Source organism: Pelodiscus sinensis, chromosome 1, assembly GCF_052426305.1.
Source record: "Pelodiscus sinensis isolate ZL-2025 chromosome 1, ASM5242630v1, whole genome shotgun sequence".
Taxonomy (NCBI): domain Eukaryota; kingdom Metazoa; phylum Chordata; order Testudines; family Trionychidae; genus Pelodiscus; species Pelodiscus sinensis.
This window is the reverse complement of record NC_143052.1, coordinates 8,030,710-8,053,254: the sequence shown is the minus strand read 5'-3', so window position 1 is coordinate 8,053,254 and position 22,545 is coordinate 8,030,710. Positions and strand designations below refer to the sequence as shown.

At 44.1% G+C, this 22,545-nt stretch overlaps 1 protein-coding gene across 2 annotated transcripts in view; it reads right to left on the bottom strand.

The window, feature by feature from the left end:
• Positions 1-2,171: 2,171 nt before the first annotated feature.
• Positions 2,172-22,545, bottom strand: part of CHCHD3 (coiled-coil-helix-coiled-coil-helix domain containing 3) — a 263,740-nt gene continuing 243,366 nt past the window's right edge. The window contains exons 7-8 of one of the 2 annotated variants that reach the window (XM_006120346.5): positions 13,413-13,548; positions 2,172-2,913 (exon numbers count right to left, since the gene is read on the bottom strand). In XM_006120346.5, coding sequence (XP_006120408.1) covers positions 2,887-2,913; positions 13,413-13,548 — 163 coding nt within the window. In that variant the 3' untranslated portion in view covers positions 2,172-2,886. The remainder of the gene's footprint in view (positions 2,914-13,412; positions 13,549-22,545) is intronic. The other variant, XM_025183231.3, reaches the window with a different exon arrangement.

Genomic DNA, 22,545 nt, shown 5'->3' with positions numbered 1-22,545 from the left:
GCTACGACTCAATTCCTCAAAATTCAGTCAATGTACTCACTTCAACTGTTGCGAGAAGATCAAGGAAGAGCTGGGGAAGAGGAGAGTCCGTTGCCATGTTGCCATGGACACTAAATTAGATTTCGCTTGATGTCTAATTCCGGCACCCAGTAATCTAGAAGGTTAACTACCGTCTGTGAGAAAAGTTCAGACAGAGGATAACAGTGCCAGGCCCGGCTGCCCGCCACATAACGGCTCTGGCATCAGCCGTTGCAGCTGTCCCGGCCGCCCCCCGGGAGGCTCTGGCCCTGACTCCCAGAGCTGCGGCCATCACTCCCCATGCGACCGTTCAGGCCCCGGCCCTGGCCACTGGAGCAGCCACCGGCACCCACTAGGTGGCAGCTCAGGCTTGGGTCCTGGCTGTTGGAGCAGCAGCCCCCACCGGCCACCATGCAGCCCACCCTAGCTGCAGCTCCGGGCTTGGGGAAGGGCTGAAACTGAGGCCAGGGCCGCATGGTGACTGCTCAGTTGTGCCTGTGGTAGGGCAGCAGCTCCACACACGGCCCTGCCCTGGAGCAGCTCAGCAACCACTGTGTGGCCCGGCTGAGGAGGTAGCGGGCCTCAAATTCTTGGTGCACGCCTGCACAGGCATGCACCTTAGAGGGAGCTACGGTCTCAGGTTCAGTTGAACGACTGGAGATAGGGAGGAAGAGATACAGAAATTAACTGTACCCTGAAATGCTCCCATTAATCCTGAGTATTCCAGTGAAATCTATGGCTTTGTTTTGGGCTTCCAGCAAACTCTGACCCCCAGAATGGACCAACCACCCTTTAAAAGTTCAAGTCCTGTTCTCTATCATCAGTAGCCGCAAAACCCAAGTAACAAATGTCAGGGCCACTGCTGCTGATCCTACAGGAGGTTTTTCAAAGAACAGAGCACCTCAAACTCCCACGTGGAGCTGGAAGAAAGCAAGCCAGTTTGGCTGCCTCTGGTCACGGCTGTCAGAATGGGAAATTAATAAACATCTGGCAAGAGCAGACCTCTTTTCCGCCCCAACATCTCTCTTTCCCTGATGTTACAAAATCATTTGGCCTCAAAAATGTCAGTGCTTCCTCAGTGTTGTATTTTGCTGCCAATTCAAAGACCAGCAAGGAAGGATCTGCCAAGTTCTTGGCGCTCAGTTACAAATGAGAACATTATAAAGAAGAATTTGTGTGTTAGCTGATTTGCAAACACTGCAGCAAGTCACTGTGTAAACATGTCGCTTGCGTTCCTATTATTTCTCCCAAGCAGTTTACCTGGCATCCCACGGTGCCAGGGTTTTCCTCCTTACATTACCACGGTTCCTTCACACTTAAAAGAGCCCAGCTTCTTTCTGTACTGCTAAAAAACAAACCCAAACCTCAACCCTTATAATTAATCTTAATCACAAAGCATCTTGATAATTAGGGTAGGAGAGTCACTGGAAACACTTGGAATACAAATCAGATTTGCAGGTGCATTTGCAATTGCATGGTAGGATACGGTTCTATTGCAGTCAATTAAGGAATTAGAACAAGTAAATAAATAGCAGAGGGTTTCAAATATGTTGCTCGTGTGAAACTTTTATTATCGCACAAAAATCAAAAGGGATTATTCTATGGGTTGTGGCAGCCATTCAGATAAAAGTACAAATTAAAATCAGTGAAAGTACTGCCAAGAATAAGGACAACAGAGTTTGGCCCTGTTAATGTTACTCTGGTAGCAGGTATTGGTTTGGTAAACAGTCTTTCATGCTCAAGAGAATCTCCAAGTTTTGTTCAAAATAAGGAGTTAGGTGTAGGGACAAAACAGCCAGCAGTGTGTTGCCAAATGGGTCAGTTGTCATGTGCACAGCATTGGCTGGAACATCAGGGTACTCTTCAAAGATTAGCAAGGAATCTGCATGAACAGCAGAAGACAGTGTAGTCTAGATCTGAAGCAACCAAGAAATCAATGTGCCATAGAACTCAACCTGTAAAATGGGGAGATCTACCACCTGGGCCATGCACCCTGTAATCCTTGGGTGGAATTTCTCATTACCACTCAGTGCCGGGGGAGGCCCAGAACGCACTGCTCTATGACAGCAATCCCAGCTGCAGCTGATACAAACCGCGATAGGAGGGTTAGCGGACTACAGACAGCGGGAAGAAGCAGACGAGACAAACATCAATCCTGTTCACAAAATATATTTATTGTTGATACAGAGTGAGACCATTTTCAGTACGTAATGACAGCTGGGCCCACAACAGAATCACAGGTTACTGATTGCATGTCAATTCAAGGCCATTTTACACCTGGCACTCCTGAAGCTCTGGAGTGTGAACATTATTCCAGCAGAGGGTCTGGGGAAGCAGAGGGAGACCTTTGGGTTACATAATCTTAGTAATAAGTTACGCAAACATTCCTTCAGTGATATATAAAAAGGAAAAGTTCTTAACAATCAGCAGCCCACACAGGCCGTAGCGTGTGGAGCAGCAGTTGGCCAGTTCACAGAGCGCCCTACACGGGGACACGAAAGCATCACCCGCCCTCCCGCCTCTGACATCAGGGAGCTACTGAGCAGATTCCACAATGACGCCGCGGCGTCGGAAACACATCCCGCCCCTCCCTGCCCCCGAAGGCCAACGGAAGATATTTTGATACTTTTTTCTATCACCAATCAGTGAGTTTTCTGCGACCAAACTGCTCCTGGGACGTGTCATTTCTGATGTAATCAGATCCAGGTCTCAGGATTGAACTGTGATGGCTGCTGCTCTCGAAATGACTCTTCTAGTTCTTCTCTTTATTGGTCTGCACTGGGAATGGGTTGTCAGCTCGTTGTTGGGAAAAAATGCTCTGCTGCTGGAACGAGAGTCGATGGCTCTGTGCTTGATTCGGACGTCGCCTTACCCTCCTCTGCCAAGCGTGCTCTGCTAAGAAAAGAGGGGCAGGGGGAGGCACAGATTTCAACATTTAAAGCTAGACTGAAACTGCTTTTAAATGTCAGCAGTAACCCTATACGCTCTTTGCTGGGCGAAGGCTACCTGTATGCAAGGGAAGTCGCAAAGCAAAAGGGTGAGTATGCATGCAACAACCACATCAAAGTTAGGGAATGGGGCCCAGGAGACAGACTGCATCAAAGCTGTAGACTCAACGAGTTGGACGTCAAAAGGACATGATGGCGGTTGGCCATTTTAGGCTTCTTTAAAAAAAATCTGCTCTTCCAATAAGGAAAAACCCATTCCCCAAGTCAGTAGGGTAAATACTATTCTTAGGGTCTTTGGAATGCCACCTTCCCTAACATTTTAACACATAACCCTCCTAACCCTGTCAATTTTCTGGGGGCCTTCTATCTTTGACCCTGTCACACTGACCATGCGCTCCACTGATCATTTTCCATGCACCATCAGGCCACGCAGACGTAAGTGCACTGAAGGGATATAACGTATGGCTATCCTAAAAACTCCACTGACAAGAGTTCACAGGCTAGATGTTCCTTCTAGCCCCACATCAGAAACCGGTCAAGCTCCACCAGCTGTCTCTGGAAGGAAAAGTACTGAACCAGGCAACGGGCTCCATCATGGATGTAGAGACCTGGAAGGATAGGTCACTGCGCTCGTGGGGGATAGCCTATTGCTATGGCCTGGGAAAGAGAGGTTGGTGGAAACACAAATGCATTCAGGTTCCAACAGGCAAGGGAGGGCAGAGACCTGGCTCAGAAAAGACCATACTAAGTGGAAGTCGGTACCAGATTGGCCAGCAGCCTGGTAAAAGCATGGTGGAAGCTGTACGTGCTAGAGGGCTGGAAGGTTAACCAGAAAGAATTTGTTGCTCCTAGTCCTCGGTGTCCAAAAACGGTAACAGTGATCGGTGGGGACTGACCAATCTTTTCTTGGAATTGATGGGTCTAACTGGGGCCTGAGCGCCAAATGAAGGCCTTGGAAAGTTACATGCTCTAGGGGAAAAGCCAGGCCACCGCCAGTTTGCAATTATTTTAGTAGTTTTTGGTGGGACAGGGCAGGGTTTCTATCTCACCAGTGGTGATTTGGGAGTTAAGAGGCAGAGCCCAGGAATTTTGAGACCAGGAGACAGGAGGTTAACAAATGGGGGTGCTAAAAGTGTGCATGTGTGTAGGAAAATAAAGGGGAAAACTGCAGGGAGTTATTTATAAGTTAGCCAAGCTCACAGGATATAATTATTAAAGCTTAGAACATAAGAACGGCCGTACTGGGTCAGACCAAAGGTCCATCTAGCCCAGTGTCCTGCCTACCGACAGTGGCCAATGCCAGATACCCCAGAGGGAATGATCAGAACAGCGAATCATCAAGTGATCCCTCTCCTGTCACCCATTCCCAGCCTCTGTCAGACTAGGGACACCATTCCTACCCATCCTAGCTAACAGCCATTGATGAATCTATCCTCCATGAATCTATCTAGTTCTTTCTTGAACCCTGTTAAAGTCCTGGTCTTCACAACCTCCTCTAGCAAGGAGTTCCACACTTCCTTGTGTTTGTTTTAAACCTGCTACCTATTAATTTCATCTGGTGACCCCTAGTTCTTATGTTATGAGAACAAGGAAATAACTTTTCCTTATTCACTTTTTCCACACCAGTCATGATTTTATAGACCTCGATCATATCCCCCCTTAGTCTCCCCTCTTCTAAACTGAAAAATCCAAGTCTTTTAAATCTCTCTTCACATGGGACCCGTTCCAAGCCCCTCATCATTTTTGTTGCCCTTTTCTGAACCATTTCCAAAGTCAATATATCTTTTTTGAGATGAGGTGACCATATCTGTATGCAGTATTCAGGATATGGGTTTACCATGGTTTTATACAGAGGCAATAAGATAGTCTCTGTCTTATTCTCTCTCTCTCTCTTTTAATGCTTCCTAACATTCTGTTGATTTTTTCAGCTGCCACTGCACAATGAGTGGATGTGCTCAGAGAGCTATCCACAATGACTCCAAGATCACTCTCTTGAGTCGTCGTAGCCAAATTAGTCCCCATCAGATTGTAGATATACTTGGGGTTATGTTTTCCGATGTGCATTACTTTACATTTATCAACATTCAATTTCATTTGCCATTTTGTTGCCCAATCACTTAGTGTGGAGATATGCTGCAAAGAGCAGTTCGGGTGTAAGGGAAAGGCTGAGCTAAGGAGTGGCTCATAGGCACATCGCTGCATCACAAGTGTCCACGTGAAACAAAGAGAACTGCTCCAATGATCACAAGTACTGATCAAAACCCAGTTTCAATAGATGAGGACACAGACAGACTGAGGTCAGTTTCACCTTCCTTAGCTGTTACGAGAAACAAAGCAAAGAAAAGCTTTTATTAGTTAACAAAGTATATAAACAAAATCTTTACAGCATCTCCTAGGAGATTTCTCCAGAACTGACAAAGGCAACTTGAGCTAGAAGGCTCCACCGCAGCGGCTGTATGAAAACTTGCATGTAACTGCTGTTGGTCTGAATATTAACACTGCATCAATTTAACACTGCATAAATTAACCTAGGAAAATCTCAGAGGCTCTGGGGAAAAGCTCTGCAAGTCTCAATTCAAAAAGTGTTTCTTTTGCTTACAATCCCGCTAACACTGACATTCTGAAGGCGAGGAAAGAAACTGCAGGTGTTTGCCAAGTCATAGACTTCTGTCTGCAGCGTTTCATCGCCACGCAGAGAGATGTGTTCTACGGCATCTGAAAGGTGGGATGGCTGGGCGGGGTTACTTTCTATTGCTCAGCAATAAACAGCAGGGCCCCCTGTAAACTACGGACAAAACCTCAAAGGCTGAAAACTGGTGAGTCGTCTCCCTTTGCTAAAATCATCTCGACTGACTGTGCAAATGTATCTGTTATATTAGCTTTGTGAAAGGAGTCGGCCTGATTCCTGATTTACAGCTTAGTCATTGTGGTTTAGCTGCCCAGTTCTCCGTGGGTTGGCTGTGAATGGCAGCCTTGAGCGTTGCCACGTCTTTACAATATCGGCTTAAAAAAAACTTAGTGAATGCAAGTTATTAGCTTCATCAAGTCCATCTCCCAGCCAGGGCAGAGCCATTCCCGTTTATTTTATAGGTGGCCAACTTTGTTCCAAATATTACAAAGCCAGGGGGCTTCTGGTATTTCCCTTGGAAGGCTGCTCCCTTCATATCCCTCACTGATCATTTCTGTTGCTCTCCACCGTCTCTCATTAGCCAGGATCCTTCCGGCAATGTAGCTAGAACTCAATGCAATGCTAGAGATTTGTCTGACCCTTGTGAAATGAGGGACTATCACCTGCCTGCTCTATGATGTCAGCACGACATCTGACAGAATGCCCACTATCACCCCTCTTTCTGCATGACTGCTTCCCCGGTTCCTCTCCCTCCAGCTGGGGGGGGTCTGCATTCAGATTATTCTCCCCAGAAGTAGCAAACGATGCTGATACTGCTGCCTAAGTTTCTAACGTCTATCAAGGAGGCATAACGCAAGTCTCATTCAGATTCTGTAAGGCAGTATCAAGTGCCTCTCTAAAACCCACACACGACATTTCCTGCAGGGTTAGGTCAAATATGTCTATTATGGCAACAGAGCAGGATTAAGATCCATACCAGAATCGTGACTGTAATCAGGCTAGAGAACAATGTATTGTTACCACACTTACTGACACTGTCGCATTTGTAACTAGGCTAGGCTACAGCTTGATACCATGTTTCCTAGTATTTTCAAACACAGCCAAATGGCTGTAGAAAGTGGCATCCACCCATAGCACAGCTACCATCCTGCAACTGTTCTTAGGATCTGTGCTGTACGGATTGGATCAGGGTGTAGTAGGGATGAATCTATCACTAGAAAATGAGAGCAATGTAGCAATGATGGTGTCGGTACTGTAGGCAGGTTTGAGGGAGTTTTACCGCCGTCTCAGCTACATTTGCTTTGAGTAGACTGAAAATAGTGCGATACAAATGCAAGAAAGTTAGATTAGTGCTCTCATTGTTACTCCCACTGGTAGTACTGCAATAGTGAAAGATTTTTTTAAAATGCTGGCGAGCAGACGGCCATAATGTCTTCCCTTAATGATGGTAATAAGTATTTCCATCTCCCCTGCTATTATAATAGCACAGAAAATATTAAAAATTCACTTCTACTTCTCAGACTAGCTTTCCAGGACTTCAGGTAAAGATTTCAACTCAAGATGTCAAATTCCTCAGTATTAGCAGCTCTCTGGGCTTTTCTGAGAAGGGGAAAAGAGATGAGATTGAGACATAAGATTATAGACAGCGAGAGAAATAAGGAGCATTTTGAAGAGAGGGTGAAATGATTATAAGCATGATAGGCAAGAAAGAGGAGTCAATACATTCAATTTATGAAAAGCACAGAGAATCCTCTGAGCACAAGTGCCCAGTCTCCCCTACTGGAAATTGGATTAGTTAACTTATTTGGTTTTTAATATCTTGGCGTCTATTCCCTCTTGCAAGCCTCCCCCTGCCCACACTTTGCTTTGCTTCTTGTAACTCTCACCAGTTAATGTCTTCATTACTGAATCCAATTTCTAACGCACATCTGTTAATTTTTCCTGAACATTTACAATAATATTTAACAATTCTTGCACAATTGCAGGTAAAAATAATTACATTTACAGCTGTAACTCATGAAGGATGAGAACTGATGATCATCATGACAACACAATTTTTGTTTCTGGCTGCACATATTTCCATCCTAGAAAGATTTGCAGCCAAATATCTTACGGTAGACACCTGTTAAGGATCACTATTTTTGGAGCACGTATGAATGAGAATGAGAGAAGGGCTTTAGAAAAATCCGTTTTTGCACAGGAAATAGTTGCAACCATTGATGAGGTGTGGCAAAAAAAAAAAAACCAAACAAAAAAAAACACTTATCCCTTGGCCTTTTTCTCACCTTGCATCACCACAGGATATGCGAATCTCCTAAACATTAATGAATTCATCCCTATGAACATTCCTATAAGGTAGGGAAGTATTGCTCACTACTTATATTAGTTACAAAAGGTTTATAAATGATTTAGAAGATGATAAAAATATGAACAGTAGGTGTTAGAGCTGATTATAAGCACATCAGCAGAAGATATTATATATGGTTATAAGCAATCTATAACTATTGATTAAGCATTCACTAAAAGATCTATCAACGTGCACATCTATGAACATCCACAACAACATGCTGGAAGCCAATACACTCAGTTCAGATTTGAAAGCAGAAAGGCATACTATGCAAGCCAGTGAAAATGTGGAAAAATTAAATATACACAGATTATCAAGGCTGGCTGCTATGCATCCTAAAGGCTAAAGGCAATTTAAGTTAAAGAATTTACTGAACTACAAGCAATTATCTTTGAAGAGACACAGAGAATTAACAAGTTTGCACGAAAGGGGAGAAAAAGCAAATCCTTTTGGTCTGGCGAGTATCCATTATGAAAAAAATCCAGGAGCACTTTCTGTGCTCAAAGGAATGCAAAGGATGTAGTTGTGATCAAGGCCTGCATGGTGATCCAAAGCTCCCTGCACCTTATGTGTCTCAGCAGACCTCAGCCATAACCTTCCTCAAAAGGAATAACTAAAAGGCATTAGGTTGGGCAAAGGAAAATACAACTGGGTATCATAGAAATGTTGTTAGCAGTGAGACTTGTTAGAACAGAGCACCACTGCTTACTGCATTTATAACTGGAGAGGAAGAAACCAAAGGGGACATATTGGAGGGACACAGACCTAATTGGTCCGTTCCATTTCAAATCCTAATGCTAACTGTATATACTACTGTGGATCATGCTTGGTAGGGACAATTCATTCACAATGGGAAATTAACTTTCACCATGTGAAGTGGGGAGCTTTGCTGAAAACATACAATCTGCCTTAGTTTGGATCCTCACACACAAACAGCAAACGTACTGCAGCAGTGGAGGTGGAGGCCTTTCCTCCAGCACTGCTATTCCACCAGGGATTCCTATTTTAACTAACTTAGGAGTAGGGAACTTGGGCTTAACTGTTATTGGCCTGTGCCAAGTCTCCGTACCATTGGTTGGAAGCCCTACGTTCTCTCCCTCCACCCCGGGCTGGAGTGGAGAGCACTGCTGCCAGCTTGCAGCAATCAGGGAAGCTCCACAATCTGTCTGGAGGCGCCGCCCCTGCAGCTCCCATTGGATGGGAAGCATGACCAATGGGAGCTGCGGGGGCGGTGGCTGAAGGTAAGAGCAAAATGTGGAGTGACCCTCCCCTTGCCAGGAGACAGGGATGTGCTGGCCACAGCTGCATCCAGGAGCAGCAGTGGCATGTGGCCAGGGCAGGCAAGGAGCCTTCTTTAGCCCTGATGCACCACCAACTGGGAGCTGCCTGAGGTAAGCATCCTACACTCCCCTCCTGTAGCCCCACACCCTGCCCCGACCTCCTCCAGACTAACTCCCACCTAGACCCCACACCTTCACCTCCTCTCCAACCTCCTGCCTGAAGCCACCTCTTGCATCCCAAATACCTCATCTCCGGTCACAGAGCCTGTCCCCCCAAATGCCCTCCCACACCTTAATTCTCTACCACAACCCAAAGCTGCCTCCTTATTTGTGGCCTGAGCCTTTGCACCCTCCCCCCTGAGGCTATATGTGACTTTTTTCTGGGGGCCAGTGATCCCTGATAGGAAAAAGGCCCCCCTTCCCTTGCATTAACTACAAGGACAAAGGATTATAAGGATAGAATAGAAAAGTTTATTAAGTGTTCCTCCAGGCCTTAGATGTCATGGGATTTTTAACACTGCAACATAACTGTGACTGTTCAGATGGGATTAAGATTTCCATAGCAACAGACCATTAGCAATATTAATAACAATCTGCAGACCAGGTGTCTCACCACAGACTCTTAAGTGAAGTAAGCTGTCAAGGAATAAGAAGGAAGTTCCACTCATGGATTGATAACTGGTTACAAGACAGGAAACAGGAATACAGGGTCAGTTTTCAGAATGAAGAAAGGTAACTAGTGGTTTCCCGCAGGTGTCCATACTGTGATGGATCCTATTCAAAATATTCATAAAGGATCTGGAAAAAGGGGTAAACAGTGAGGTGGTAAAATGTGCAGATGATACAAAACTGCTCAAGATAGTTAAGTCCAAAGCAGACTGTGAAGAGCTTCAAAAGGATCTTACAAAACTAGCTGGCTGGGCAACACAATGGCAGACACGTTTTAATGTTGTTCAGTGCAAAGGAATCCCAAGTATACATACAAAATGATGGAGTTTAAATTAGCTGTTACCACTCAAGAGAGAAAATTTGGAGTCACCGTGGATAGTTCTCTGAAAACATCCACTCAATGTGCAGCAGCAGCCAAAACAGCAAACAGAATGTTGGGAATCATTAAGAAAGAGATATAGAGTCAGAAAGAGAGTATCTTACTGCATCTATATACATCTATGGTACGGCCACATCTTGAATACTGTGTGTAGATGGAGTCAAACTTATCTAAAAAATATGTAGAAAAATACTGGAAAAAGTTCAAAAAAGGGCTTCAGAAATTATTAGGGCTATGGAATGGCTAATAAGAGCAGAACTTTTCAGCTTGGAAAAGAGATGACTGGGGGGAGAGAGGGAGGTGGTTATTACAGAGGTTTATAAAACCATGACCAGTATGGAGAAAGTAAATAAGGAAAAAGTTTTTTCTTGTTTCCATAACAAAAAAACTAGGGGTCACCAAATGAAATGAACAGGTAGCAGGTTTAAAACAAACAAAAGGAAGTTTTTCTTCACACAACGCAGTCAGCCTGTGGAACTCCTTGCCAGAAGATGTTGTGAAGACCGGGACTTTAAAGGGGTTCAAAAAAGAACTGGATAAATTCATGTAGGTTAGGTTCATCAATGGCTATTAGCCAGAATGGGCAGGAATGGGGTCCCTAGACTATGTTTGTTAGAAAATGGGAATGATGATGTCCTGTTCTGTTCATTGCCACTGGGGCACCTGGCATTGGCCACTGTTGGAAGACAGGATACTGGGCTGGATGGACCTTTGGTCTGACCCAGTCTGGCCGTTCTTATGTACATGCACACTGACCCAGACTCTATGTTAGCAAATATCAGAAGAGTTTGCTGAAATCTGTGCTAACACCCTGGAGTAGATGCTCTGATGTTTTCCTTTCAACTACTGGAGTTCACCAACATCAAAATTTGAGATAGACTTATTGAAGCACATACTTTACACATACAATGCTGTGGTGCACAAGCACTGCTCCCATTGATTTCTGCAAGGACACAGAGATTCACAGATTCTAAGGCCAAGAGAGACCACTGTGGACATATAGTCTGACCTTTTGTATAAAACAGGCCCTAGATAATTCCCATTTAAACTACAGCATATAGCTTTTAGAAAAACATTGACCCTTGATTTATAAATTGCCAATGATGGAAATTCACCATGACTGTTAGTAAATTGTTCTAAAGGTTGATTACTCTCACTGGTAAAAAGGTACACCTTCGTCTGAATTTGCTGAGCTTCAACTTCTAGCCACTGACTTTTGTTAAACCTTTGTTTGCTAAACTGAAGAGCCCACCACCAAATATTTGTTTCCCAAGTAGGTACTTCCAGTCTGCAATCAAGTTATCCCTTCATCTTCTCTTTGAGCTCCTGATGTTGATCATTATGAGACATGTATTCTCATGGCTCTTCTTTTAACCCCTTCCAACGTATCATCAACATTCTCTTTCAATTGTGTACACCAGAACTGGAAAGTATTCCAATCACTGTCACACCTCGGGATGTTAAATTTAGATTAATCGGCTAATCAAACAATCGATGCAATTTGCATTGACTATTTGATTAGTCGATAAGGGCGCCTCCGCCATTGAAGAGTAGCAACAGCCCCATGTTCCCTGTGGCATTTCAAAGCAGCATCACTGCATGGAGCCCAGGTTCAACGGAGGAGTCCTGCTTTGAAGCACTGTCTCCTCTCCCCACTTCCTCCTTGCTGCTTCTTTCTGATAGAGGCAGCAAGGGGGCAGGAGGAGAGTGATTAGTTGACTATCCGATAAGCATCTATCCAATATCTAGATGTGCTTATCGGATAGTCAACTAGTCGTTCATATCCCTAGTCACACCAAGGCCAAATACAGAGCTAATATAACTCTCTTACTCAGTATTCTCCGTAACGCATCCAAGGATTGCATAGCCCTTTGGTCACACTGCCACACAGAGAACTCATGTTCAGCTGATTATCCACTACAACCCCCAGGTCTTCTTCAGTCTCTGCTTTCCACGATACAGTCCCCTGTAAGGGAGACCTACGTTCTTTGCTCCTAAATGTATAACTTTATACTGGCTGTAATTAAAATGCATATTGTTTGCTTCTGCCCAGCTTACCAAGAGATCATCATTCTGTGTCAGTGACCTGCCCTCTGAGGGGGGAATACGTCTCCTGGTACTTACGTTGGAGAAGCCCCCAAACAGACTCCAGCTCTGAACCATTATATTCAGAGAGTTGAACCCAAACCCTGAGGCTTGAACTTGTCTCTAAATTTATACATACACTTTGCTCACTTCTAGCCTCTTTCTCCTATGCTGCTCTAATGTGACACCACAATTAAGTGTGGTGAGTCATCTAGCAGTACCAAAGTGCACCAGTTACCAATCTAGCTGCAGGTTGGGCTGCTTGTTGGGGTACTTTGTGAACGGAGCCATACTTTCACAAAATAAAATATCCAACTGCTGCACAATTATGATTAGTACACATCAAAGATCTTTTAGAAAATAATCCAGGTAAAACAATTTGGTTGGCCCCTAAGAACTACACTGTGCAGTTAGCAGCCAGAAGCAAAGAGGATTGTTAAACTGTTGGCTTTTTAAAGGAGTCACAGACTTTAAAATAAATCTTTATTATATTTTGCACTGGCTTATGCTGTTATTTTGCAACTATATCTTTAAAAATCATTCTGACTTAGTGGCTAATCAAACTTTTATAGAATATCAGAAGTTTACACTATATGGGTAAAATTATATTGCTAGCAAATTAGTATGCAAAAGGATAGGATAAGTAAGCTATACTGCCACACTATGTGATTTGGTTGTACATCAAAGATCAAAACTTCCTACAATCTGACCGGTTTGTTAGCCAGTTTGGGACATGCATTAATTTGTTACTGAAATGGGTGATGTTATGGGTTGGAAAGTTATGACAGAAATGTCACTCAGATGAATCCATTTATCTTGCAGCTATAATCGCAGATATACAGAAACATTTGCTAAGTGTAATGTCTATTACACAGTGGAACAGCCTCCCAAGGGAAGCTATGGAATTGCTTTTGCTTGAGTAATTGAAAATTTGCCTCTACAAAGCACATGGAAACATACTGTCAGGAATAATCCTGCACTGGCAGGTGACAAAGATTAACAAGATGATCCATAGTATTTTCCATAGGCCATTCAGTGGTTGCAGTCCTCCACTCACCTGTTTGGCATGATTGACACAATGCAGGTACTGGTTAGCCAATGCAGAGCAGCTGAGGGTCTCATGGGAATTTTGCTGATAACATTGGAGAATTTTACTCTGCAGATCAGCACAGATAGGATGAGACTCATAGCGCCTGGGGAAAGAAAAAGGACATTTTAGAGTTTCCTTCTGATTTCATGAGGGCTTTATAATGCCATTTTGTTAAAAGCAAACCAAATAAGTAAAAGTGAAGGAAAATTTTGTAGCGAGGAAGGAAAGGCTGGCTCCAGACTACATGGTGCTGTTACCTGAATAACATAAAACACAAGCCTAACATGGCGCTATACATTGAGCTAATAGGAACAGAGACTAGTTACATTTTCTAGATCCAGCATTCAGTTCTAGTGTCTAGAGACACTAGCACCCAGTTTACTTCAGGTCTCTAATTAAAAGCCCCAAAAGCTGCAAAATAGGGCAGGTTTCACCCTACAATTAGAACAAGTTACAGAGAGCCACAAGTTAAGTCAAGTCTCATCAATGCATATCCCCATGGGATCTTAACACTTCTGCTTGGCATGTGCTGACTGTGTGTGTAGGACGGCTAGGGAATGCTGTCTTCTTGGAGCGGGACACGGAGAACGTAAGGGATCCATTCGCGCTATCAGATGAGGGAGATGACCTTTTGCTCAACTGATATCCTCTTATTCCTGTAGCTGAAAGCTTCAAGTTTTCAGCTCAGTTCCTGGGTAGGTGTGTGATTTAAATAAGAATTTTGTCCGATTTCTTCACTGTATGGGCTTCATGGTACTTGCATCAATCCCTCTCACTAACCCAATACAGCCATTGTTTTCAATGGGAGCTGTGGGAACTCAACACATCTCAGTCCTTTAAAATATAAGCTCTTTTGAGAAAGTATCTTGTCATTTTCCATTTGTCCATCGAGGGCTATCCACTCTATGGCACTGTAGAATTAATTCCTGAGCTTGAAGCATGGCTCAGACACAGAGACCCTCTGTAAACCTGGGCAAATCAAATTGTCACTATCTGTAAAATGGAGGCAGAATACATGCCTACAAGAAAGCTAAGGATATTGGTAAGGTGGTTTCAAATGAAAAGTGCCAGGTATTATTAGACTGACAGCTACCTCTGGGTGAGAACTTGAAGAAAAAAAAAGCCATTTCTATGGCATTCATCACTACAGCATGAAGGCCAAAGGAATGTTTTTAAACCCAGAAGTTACACAGTGCTTTTGTGTTGGTTATAAATAAACTCAGCTTTAAAGATTATATGGTGATTCTACTCTGAAGACTAATATTTGTTTTATGTGCACATGTAGCAGCATACTTACCTCATCTTCCAGTTAGTCCTTCAAGGAACCTGAAACTGGCTGCTCATACATTCCACAATGCATTTTTTTTTAACTTTATTGAACTGAAAATAAAGACTCATCAGCCAGAGAATCCTCAGATGAATATTCCTTATTTGCTGATTGGCCTAGGCAGCTCTATATTGTACTAGAGTATGAAAGCAAATTGCTATGCACAATACCGTTCCTCAGGGACATTTGCTTCTTGGCAGCTTCAAGATGTACAACCAAAAAGGAATGTTAAATCTCCTTGATTTTACAGTATGTGCCCATATAAAACATCCCTCTTATGCTCTTCATTCAGTACCTTACATCTCTATGAAACACCTAAAACAGAATTTAAATCCAGTCCCATGTGCTTACCCTCTTTATGATCTGAAAGTTCAGACGTCTGTGGATTCTTATGGATGAGGATTTTCCCTTAATCCCCTCGCTGCTGATACTAGCAAGCATTTTAGAGAATGTTGTACATCAAAATGTATGACCATAAAATGTTGTACCCTGAGTGATTACAGTGTGGTCTTCGCCTGCATCGTTATCAAATAAAATGTGAGGGGAAGCACTGCATATGCTGTTTGTAGACTTATGACTCGCTGGTCTGATGATTCTGTTTCTAACAAGATTCATAGTTTTCAAGGCCAAAACCAATGCTCACTTTACCTGACTGAAAGCCTGCTCTGGACTCATAATCCAATACAATAGTATCAGTTAACAAAATATACAGACATGCATGTATACACACTTGGCCTAACCCTGCCTTAATTCACACGTGACTTTAAATGTCTGCCATGTTCTTTGTCCCATATAAAAACTGGGAGGTTGGAGGAAGGAAGGAAATAGTTCTTTATATTTTTATTATGTAAAAATATCTAAATATTATTCCAATACTGTTTTAGGCCAGAAACAAGCTTTTGTTGGTTTATTTTAAGCCATGCTATTGGCAACACAATTCAAAGCCCATACATTATTTTTTATTTGAAATGTGTACATTTATGTTGCTATCAGTATTACAGCACACCAGGGCCTTTCATTTTCGGTCTGTTAATCACTTGTTTCCATACTGTTTTTAAAAAGCACCTATATCCACTACCAAGCTCCTTCGGACTTTGAACCTGGGGTACATAAGGGAGTTCAAGACAAATATGGGATATTCTTTGAGCAGACCATGTCCATTTTCTTGGAGTAGTCTGCTAGGGAAGGACCCTGGCTCTGTATTGATCTGCTATGGTTATTATGCTAGCTTAATGCACTGTTATCACATTAGCTGCTCATAAAACACAAATTGTGGTCCCTCTCATTTGGAAAGAGATTCTGATATTGTTCCAACGTGCGTAATGGGAAGTCTGCCACACAGTTACTACCTGATTTTTGCAGAACAGGGGTTCTCAAATGTCATTAAATCCTGACCCCCTTCTGACAACAAGAATCACTACAGGACCTCAGGAGTATGGACCAAAGCCAAAGCCCACGGGCTTCAGCTCCGTGCGGGGGGCTTGTAATCCCAGAGCCCCACCATCCAGGGCTGAAGACCAGAGCCAGCCCAAGCTACAGGCTGACTGGGCTACCGCCCGGGGCGCCCCACTGTAGGGGGCGCATGTGCCGGTGCCCAACGGGCGGGGCTGCACATGCGCCGGTGCCCAAGGGGCAGGGCTGCGCGTGCGCCGCACTCCCAGGGTCGGTGGTGCGCTCCCGGGGCCCAGGCCGCACGAATGGCTCCGGTTGGCCCTGCTGAAGACCTCTGGATTTGGTTTCAACCCTGGGCAGTGGGACGTAGGCTTTGGCCCCAAGCGATGAGCTTAGGCTTCAATTTCGCCCCCAGAAAGTCGAATGCCAGCCCTGGAGACCCCATTAAAATGGAGTTGCAACTAAGGATGTAAAGGACTAGTTGACTATCCGATAAGCAAATGCTTATTGGATAGTCAGTCAACTAGTTGACCCCCTCCCCCCTTGCTGCCTCTAACAGATAGAGGAAGCAAAGGGGGGTGGTGGGGGTGGAAAGAAGGGATACTTCAAATTGGCAGTACCGCACAGCTTAACCAGAGATCAGCTGTGCGGTGCTACCACTTTCAAACCCTAAGGTGGGTTTCAAAGGGACAGCTGTTGCACAGCTGATCTGCGGCTCAGCTGTGTGGTGCTGCCCCTTTAAAACACTGAAGCGCCATGGAGCCTGGGCTCTACAGCACTGCCCCTTTAAACACTGCTTCGGTGTTTTACAAGGGGCAGCCACAGCTGATTCTGGGATCATCTGTGTGGTGCTGCCCATCTGAAAGGCCAAGGTGGAGTTTTGAAGGAGCAGCGCTGCACAGCTGAGCCGGGGATCAGCTATGCAGCCGCTGCCCCTTTGAAATGGGGCAGTGCCATGGAGCCAGGGGTCAGCTGGGGACTCCCCAAATTACCCCAGGTTCCGCAGAATTTCAAAGGGATAGCTGCCGCACAGCTGATCCCTGGCTTAGCTGTGGGACGCTGCTCCTTTAAAACGCTGCCTTGGCATTTCAAAGGGGCAGCACAGTGGAGCCCCGGGTGAGCTGGGGACTCCCCAGGTGATCTTGGGCTCTGCGTGGCATTTCAGTAGAACCTGGGATCAGCTGGGGAGTCCCCTGCTGACCCCGGGTTCCATGGCTCTGAAATGCACAAGAGCCCCCACTGGGGACTCTTGTGCATTTCAAAGCAGGCACCCGTGTACAGCCCGTAGACAGAGGGACTTCCCGCTGGCCCTGGGATGCATGCGGAGTTCCGCATTCCTCCTTTCAAACGTACAGGAGTCCCGGCTCTTAGACATTTCAAGGGAAGAATGCAGAAGTGCCTATCGACTATTTGAGTAGTCGATGGAAATTCCATAGACTACTGGAGTAGTCAATTAACTGCAATTTAACATCTTTAATTGCAACCCACTTTGGGATCCCTTTCTGTAGAGGAATGTGCTCTCTCCTTATGAGGTACAAAACTGCTGTTAGGTGGGCATCACAGAAAACAAATGGCAAGACAACTCCTTGGAAAGGAAAGGAAATATCTATCTGTAAGGGAAATTTTTAAAAATGGTTAAGCGCATGGTGGACTGGATGGATGAACAATTAATTTATGTATTTTAGGCGGCTGGTTTTTTTTTTCTGGGTTCATCACCATTGTGGTTTAACAGACCACAATATACTATGCACCCTAAAGTAGTGTTGATAAATCTGTTCTGCTTTGCTAGATCACCCCGGTCAGAAACAGAGTTTTCTGATTCTTAGTCACTCGTGATTTACTGTGTCAATAGGGTATAAAGGCTCTATGGAAGGAGAGGAAGTGTTAAGGGACAGTCCAAGGAGCTATAATGAGAAGCAAAGGTGTTAAATAAAGTAACAGTGCATTTACGATGACAATCAGGAGAAACAGATCCTAACAGTGAGATCTATTATATTTTACAATTATCCATGGGAAGTGCAGGAATCTTCATCACTTAGGACATTCACAATGAGACCAAACAAAACAATAAAAAAAAATGTAAAGAACAGTCTCTTAAAGGGATGAGCTGGATAACTTGATAAATCTTTCCCACCTCTAACAGATGTGATTTTATGACCACTTTAAGGAAATAACACATCCAGGAGATTTAAAATAGAAAGTTGCTAGGTTTTGTGGCAAAAGTCGGAATGAGAAACAGTCTGATCTAGGCACTATATTATATGGAACAACTGCAACAACTTGTTTTTGAGATTATTGTATTATTTCTTAACCTGCTTTTGCTTTCCTGGCTGTCCCTCAAATACTCCACATGCTAAGAGAATTCTTCTGTGTATGAGAGTAAATCTTAAGAGGACAATATTCACCCACCTTTTCAATCAAGCAGATATAATGGAAGCTGGTAAAGATAATAAATGAAAACACAAAAGAGGGGTGTTTTTTTTAAATTCACATTGGATGCTCAAGGATGAAGAACATATTTAATGAAAGTGACTTTTCTATCTGTGTAGTCTTTCTCAAAGAACTTTTCTCATTATATTTCCAGGGGCACCAGGAAAGGAACCTCTTTAGACTGTTCAAACAAAATGCCAACCAAAGAGCTAATGTGAAGCCAGCATGGTAAGCTGTACAGTTTTGTAATAAAATGGGCATCCTGAATGGAAAAATTTGAATTGCTGATGAGTTTCCAACTGTGCAGGTAACCAGTGTAATCCTATAGGATCAGGAATCAGACCATTGTCAGAAGAATGTAAGAGAACACATATAAAAACATTAACGTACTTTGAAATATACAGGACACACAGATTTCTCAGGTCATGGACTTGCTCTTTAGCCATAGGCCTCTCAACAATAAGGCACATATTTATCTGTGTGTATAAAGACAGCCAGATACTTATCAGGAAGTGAAACATGTAGTTTCCATTTTAAACTGCAGGGAGCTTGGAGGGAAATAAATCTTATCAACCCAACTGGATTTTTGCACAGAAGACTTGATTTAAAATCATTTCTCACTAAAAAGTGCCATTGGATTTTAATGGACAGAGGTGGCCAAGGCCTGTTTTATTCCTCATTCAAATGCTGGCACCTTCCAGCACCACTTCTTATCATTATCATCGTTTGTATTACAGGCAGTCCCCGACTTACGCGGATCCAAATTATGTCGGATCCGCACTTACGAATGGGGCTATTCTCGCCCCGGAGCTCATGGGCGGCGGGTCGCCACCCGTGTCCTCTGGGGTGAGAAAAGCTTCTCCCGGTCTCCCTGGTCTTCTGGGGGGGTCCAGCAAAGCCGCTGGACCCCCCTAGCAGACCAGGGACACCTGAGCAAAGCCGCCCAGGCGGCGGGAGTCCCGCTGCCTGGGCGGCTTTGCTCGTTTGCCCCGCAGCAAAGCCGCCCAGGCAACGGGACTCCCGCCGCCTGGGCAGCTTTGCTCCTGTCCCCCTGGTCTGCTGGGGGGGGGGGGGGGGATGCAGCTAGTGCCCCCCCCCCCAGCAGACCAGGCTTTTCTTGCCTACCCCTGGGGTAGAGCAGCTGGGGGCTGCCGGGTTGGTCCCGCAGCGCCGCTCCGGACCAACCCGGCAGCACCCCAGCTGCTCTGCCCCAGGCGTCCTGATTCAGCCGCTGCTGGTCAGTTTCAGCAGCGGCTGAATCAGGACGCCTGGGGCAGAGCAGCTGGGGTGCTGCTGGGTTGCTCCAGTAGCGCCGAGGAGCCGCGCTACTGGAGCAACCCAGCAGCACCCCAGCTGCTCTGCCCCAGGCGTCCCCAAGTCAGCCGCTGCTGAAACTGACCAGCGGCTGACTACAGGAAGCCCGAGGCAGAGTTGCTTTGCCCCAGGCTTCCTGGAATCAGCTGCTGATCAGTTTCAGCAGCAGCTGACTTGGGGACGCCTGGGGTTCTTAAGTTGAATCTGTATGTAAGTCAAACTGGCATCCAGATTCAGCCGCGGTTGAAACTGGTCAGTTTCAGCGGCGGCTGACGCCAGTTCCGACTTACATACAGATTCAACTTAAGAACAAACCTACAGTCCCTATCTTGTATGTAACCCGGGGACTGCCTGTACTGCGGTACCTAGGAGTCCTTGTCAAACACCAGGTCCTCACTATGCCAGATGCCATACAAACAGACCACAAAGACAGTCCCTACCCCAAAGAGTTTATAAATCTTAGCAAGAGGTGGATACTGATAGACGGGGGAGTACAAGGAAACAATGAGACACTTGGTCAGCATGACAGAGCAGGGAATGGATGTAGTTTTCACATCCCAACGGCTTAATTGTTGTCAAGATGCCTTTTTTTTTCTTCAGGCATCATGCAAAAGACATTTCAAGGTGGATAATAAAGTAGCTTTGCAGAAGCCGACAGGAAGCATGAGGGGCACCACAGAGGAAAACACAATGGTGTTTGCTTGAAAATTTAGGAAGGGGGTACGGCTGATGGAGGCTGACATCGTGGACCAAAAGAAGTGAATGAAAGATGATCGGGTCATGGTGGGAATAGGGCATGAAGGGCCTTGAAAGCTAACACATGGAGAAGAAATTTTATATTATAGTAAGGGCCTGTACAAGCTGCAGTTTCCTGGTTGTTTCACAGCACCACCACGGATGTTTGAATTTCATGTGATATGCATGTTGCTCATTGAAGTGAAAAAAGGTATAAAAATAAAACCTATATAAAACAAATGGAAAAAAGGTGAAGTTAACAGTAATGGATATAAATCAGGAACTGGGACTTGCGGAAAATTGGTAAAGGAAGTAAAAGAACACAAAGTGACATCTATCGCCAGCAGAGTTTTTATTATACTTAAGTGTATTAGGAACACAACAACAAAAATCCTAAGAATGGCATTGATCCTGAACTAGATGGAAATGGTAGAACTATCGATAACACAGAAAAGGCAGATGTGCTCAATAAATATTTCTGTTCAATATTTGGGAAACAACATAATGTAGTCAGACGATCATGCCATCATCCATTCCAATAGTTAAACAGCCAGATGCTGAAGTTAGATGTATTTAAATCAGGAGATCCAGACAACTTGCTCTTAGGAGTTTTAAAAGAGTTGGACAAGGACAAATAATGCTGAGGAACAATTAATGTTCACTTTTCAATTACTCTTGAAACACTGGGAAATTCCAAGAATCTGGAAGAAAGCTAATGTGTCAACATTTAAAATGAGTAAACAAGATGACCTGGATAGCTATAGATCTATTAGCCTGAATCTGACATGAGGAAAAATATCTAAATGACTAATAGAAAACTCAGTTAAAGAATTGGAAGAGGTTAATATAATTAATGCCAATCAACATAGTTTTATGGAAAATAATTCCGGTCAAATTGGAAATTTTTTTCTGATGAGATTACAAATTTGAGTGTGAAAGGTAAGAACGCTGATATAACTTCTGTAAGGCATTAGACTAGGCATTAGAGATGTAAAATCCCGTTTAACTGGTTAGCAAAAAAGATTTTAGGTGATACTTAACAGGATTGAGAATTCAATTTTGAGCAGCAGTGACTGTGAAAATAACTGGAGTCATGATGGATAATCAGCTAAACACGAGCTCCCAATGTGATGATGTGGTCAAACCGACTAACGAATTCCTTGGATGCATGAACAGGAGAATACCAGATATAAGTGGGGAGATGATATTGTTTATACTTCTGTATTTGGCCCTTGGTGTGACTACTTTTGCAATACTGTCCAGTTTTGGTGTCTATAATTCAAGAAGAATTGAATTTGGTGTCTACATTGGAGAGGGTTGACATAAGAATCAGAAGAATGATGAAAGGATTGGAAAACATGCCTTATAGTGACAGATGTAAGGGTCTCAATACAGTAAACTTAACAAAGGCCCAGGCCTATAGTAAAAAGTTAGAAAGCTTCAGAGTGATAGCCGAGTTAATCTGTAACAGGAAAAACGTAAACAACAAATAGTCTAGTAGCACCTTAAAGACTAACAAAACATGTAGATGGTATCATGAGCTTTCGTGGACACAATCCACTTCTTCAGATGACCGGAGTGTTGGAAGTCCAGACCCAAGAATAAATAAGGGAAGGGGGAAAGGAAAAAAATAGAGGGGAGGAAGAAAAAAGAGACAGTGAGTAGATACATATCTATTTGGCTAACTGGGCTGTCTGATAATGAACACTTCAGTCTAGCAGACAAAAGGTACAAGATGATCCAAGGCCTAAACTAGTCAAAACACTGAAGCGAGTCAAATTCAGAAGGGACACAGTGTGCATTTTTAATCTGTGTGCAATTAACCACTAGAACAATTTACCAAGGATTGTGGTGGAGCCTCTATCAATGGCCATTTTATAATCAAGACTGGACGTTCTTCTA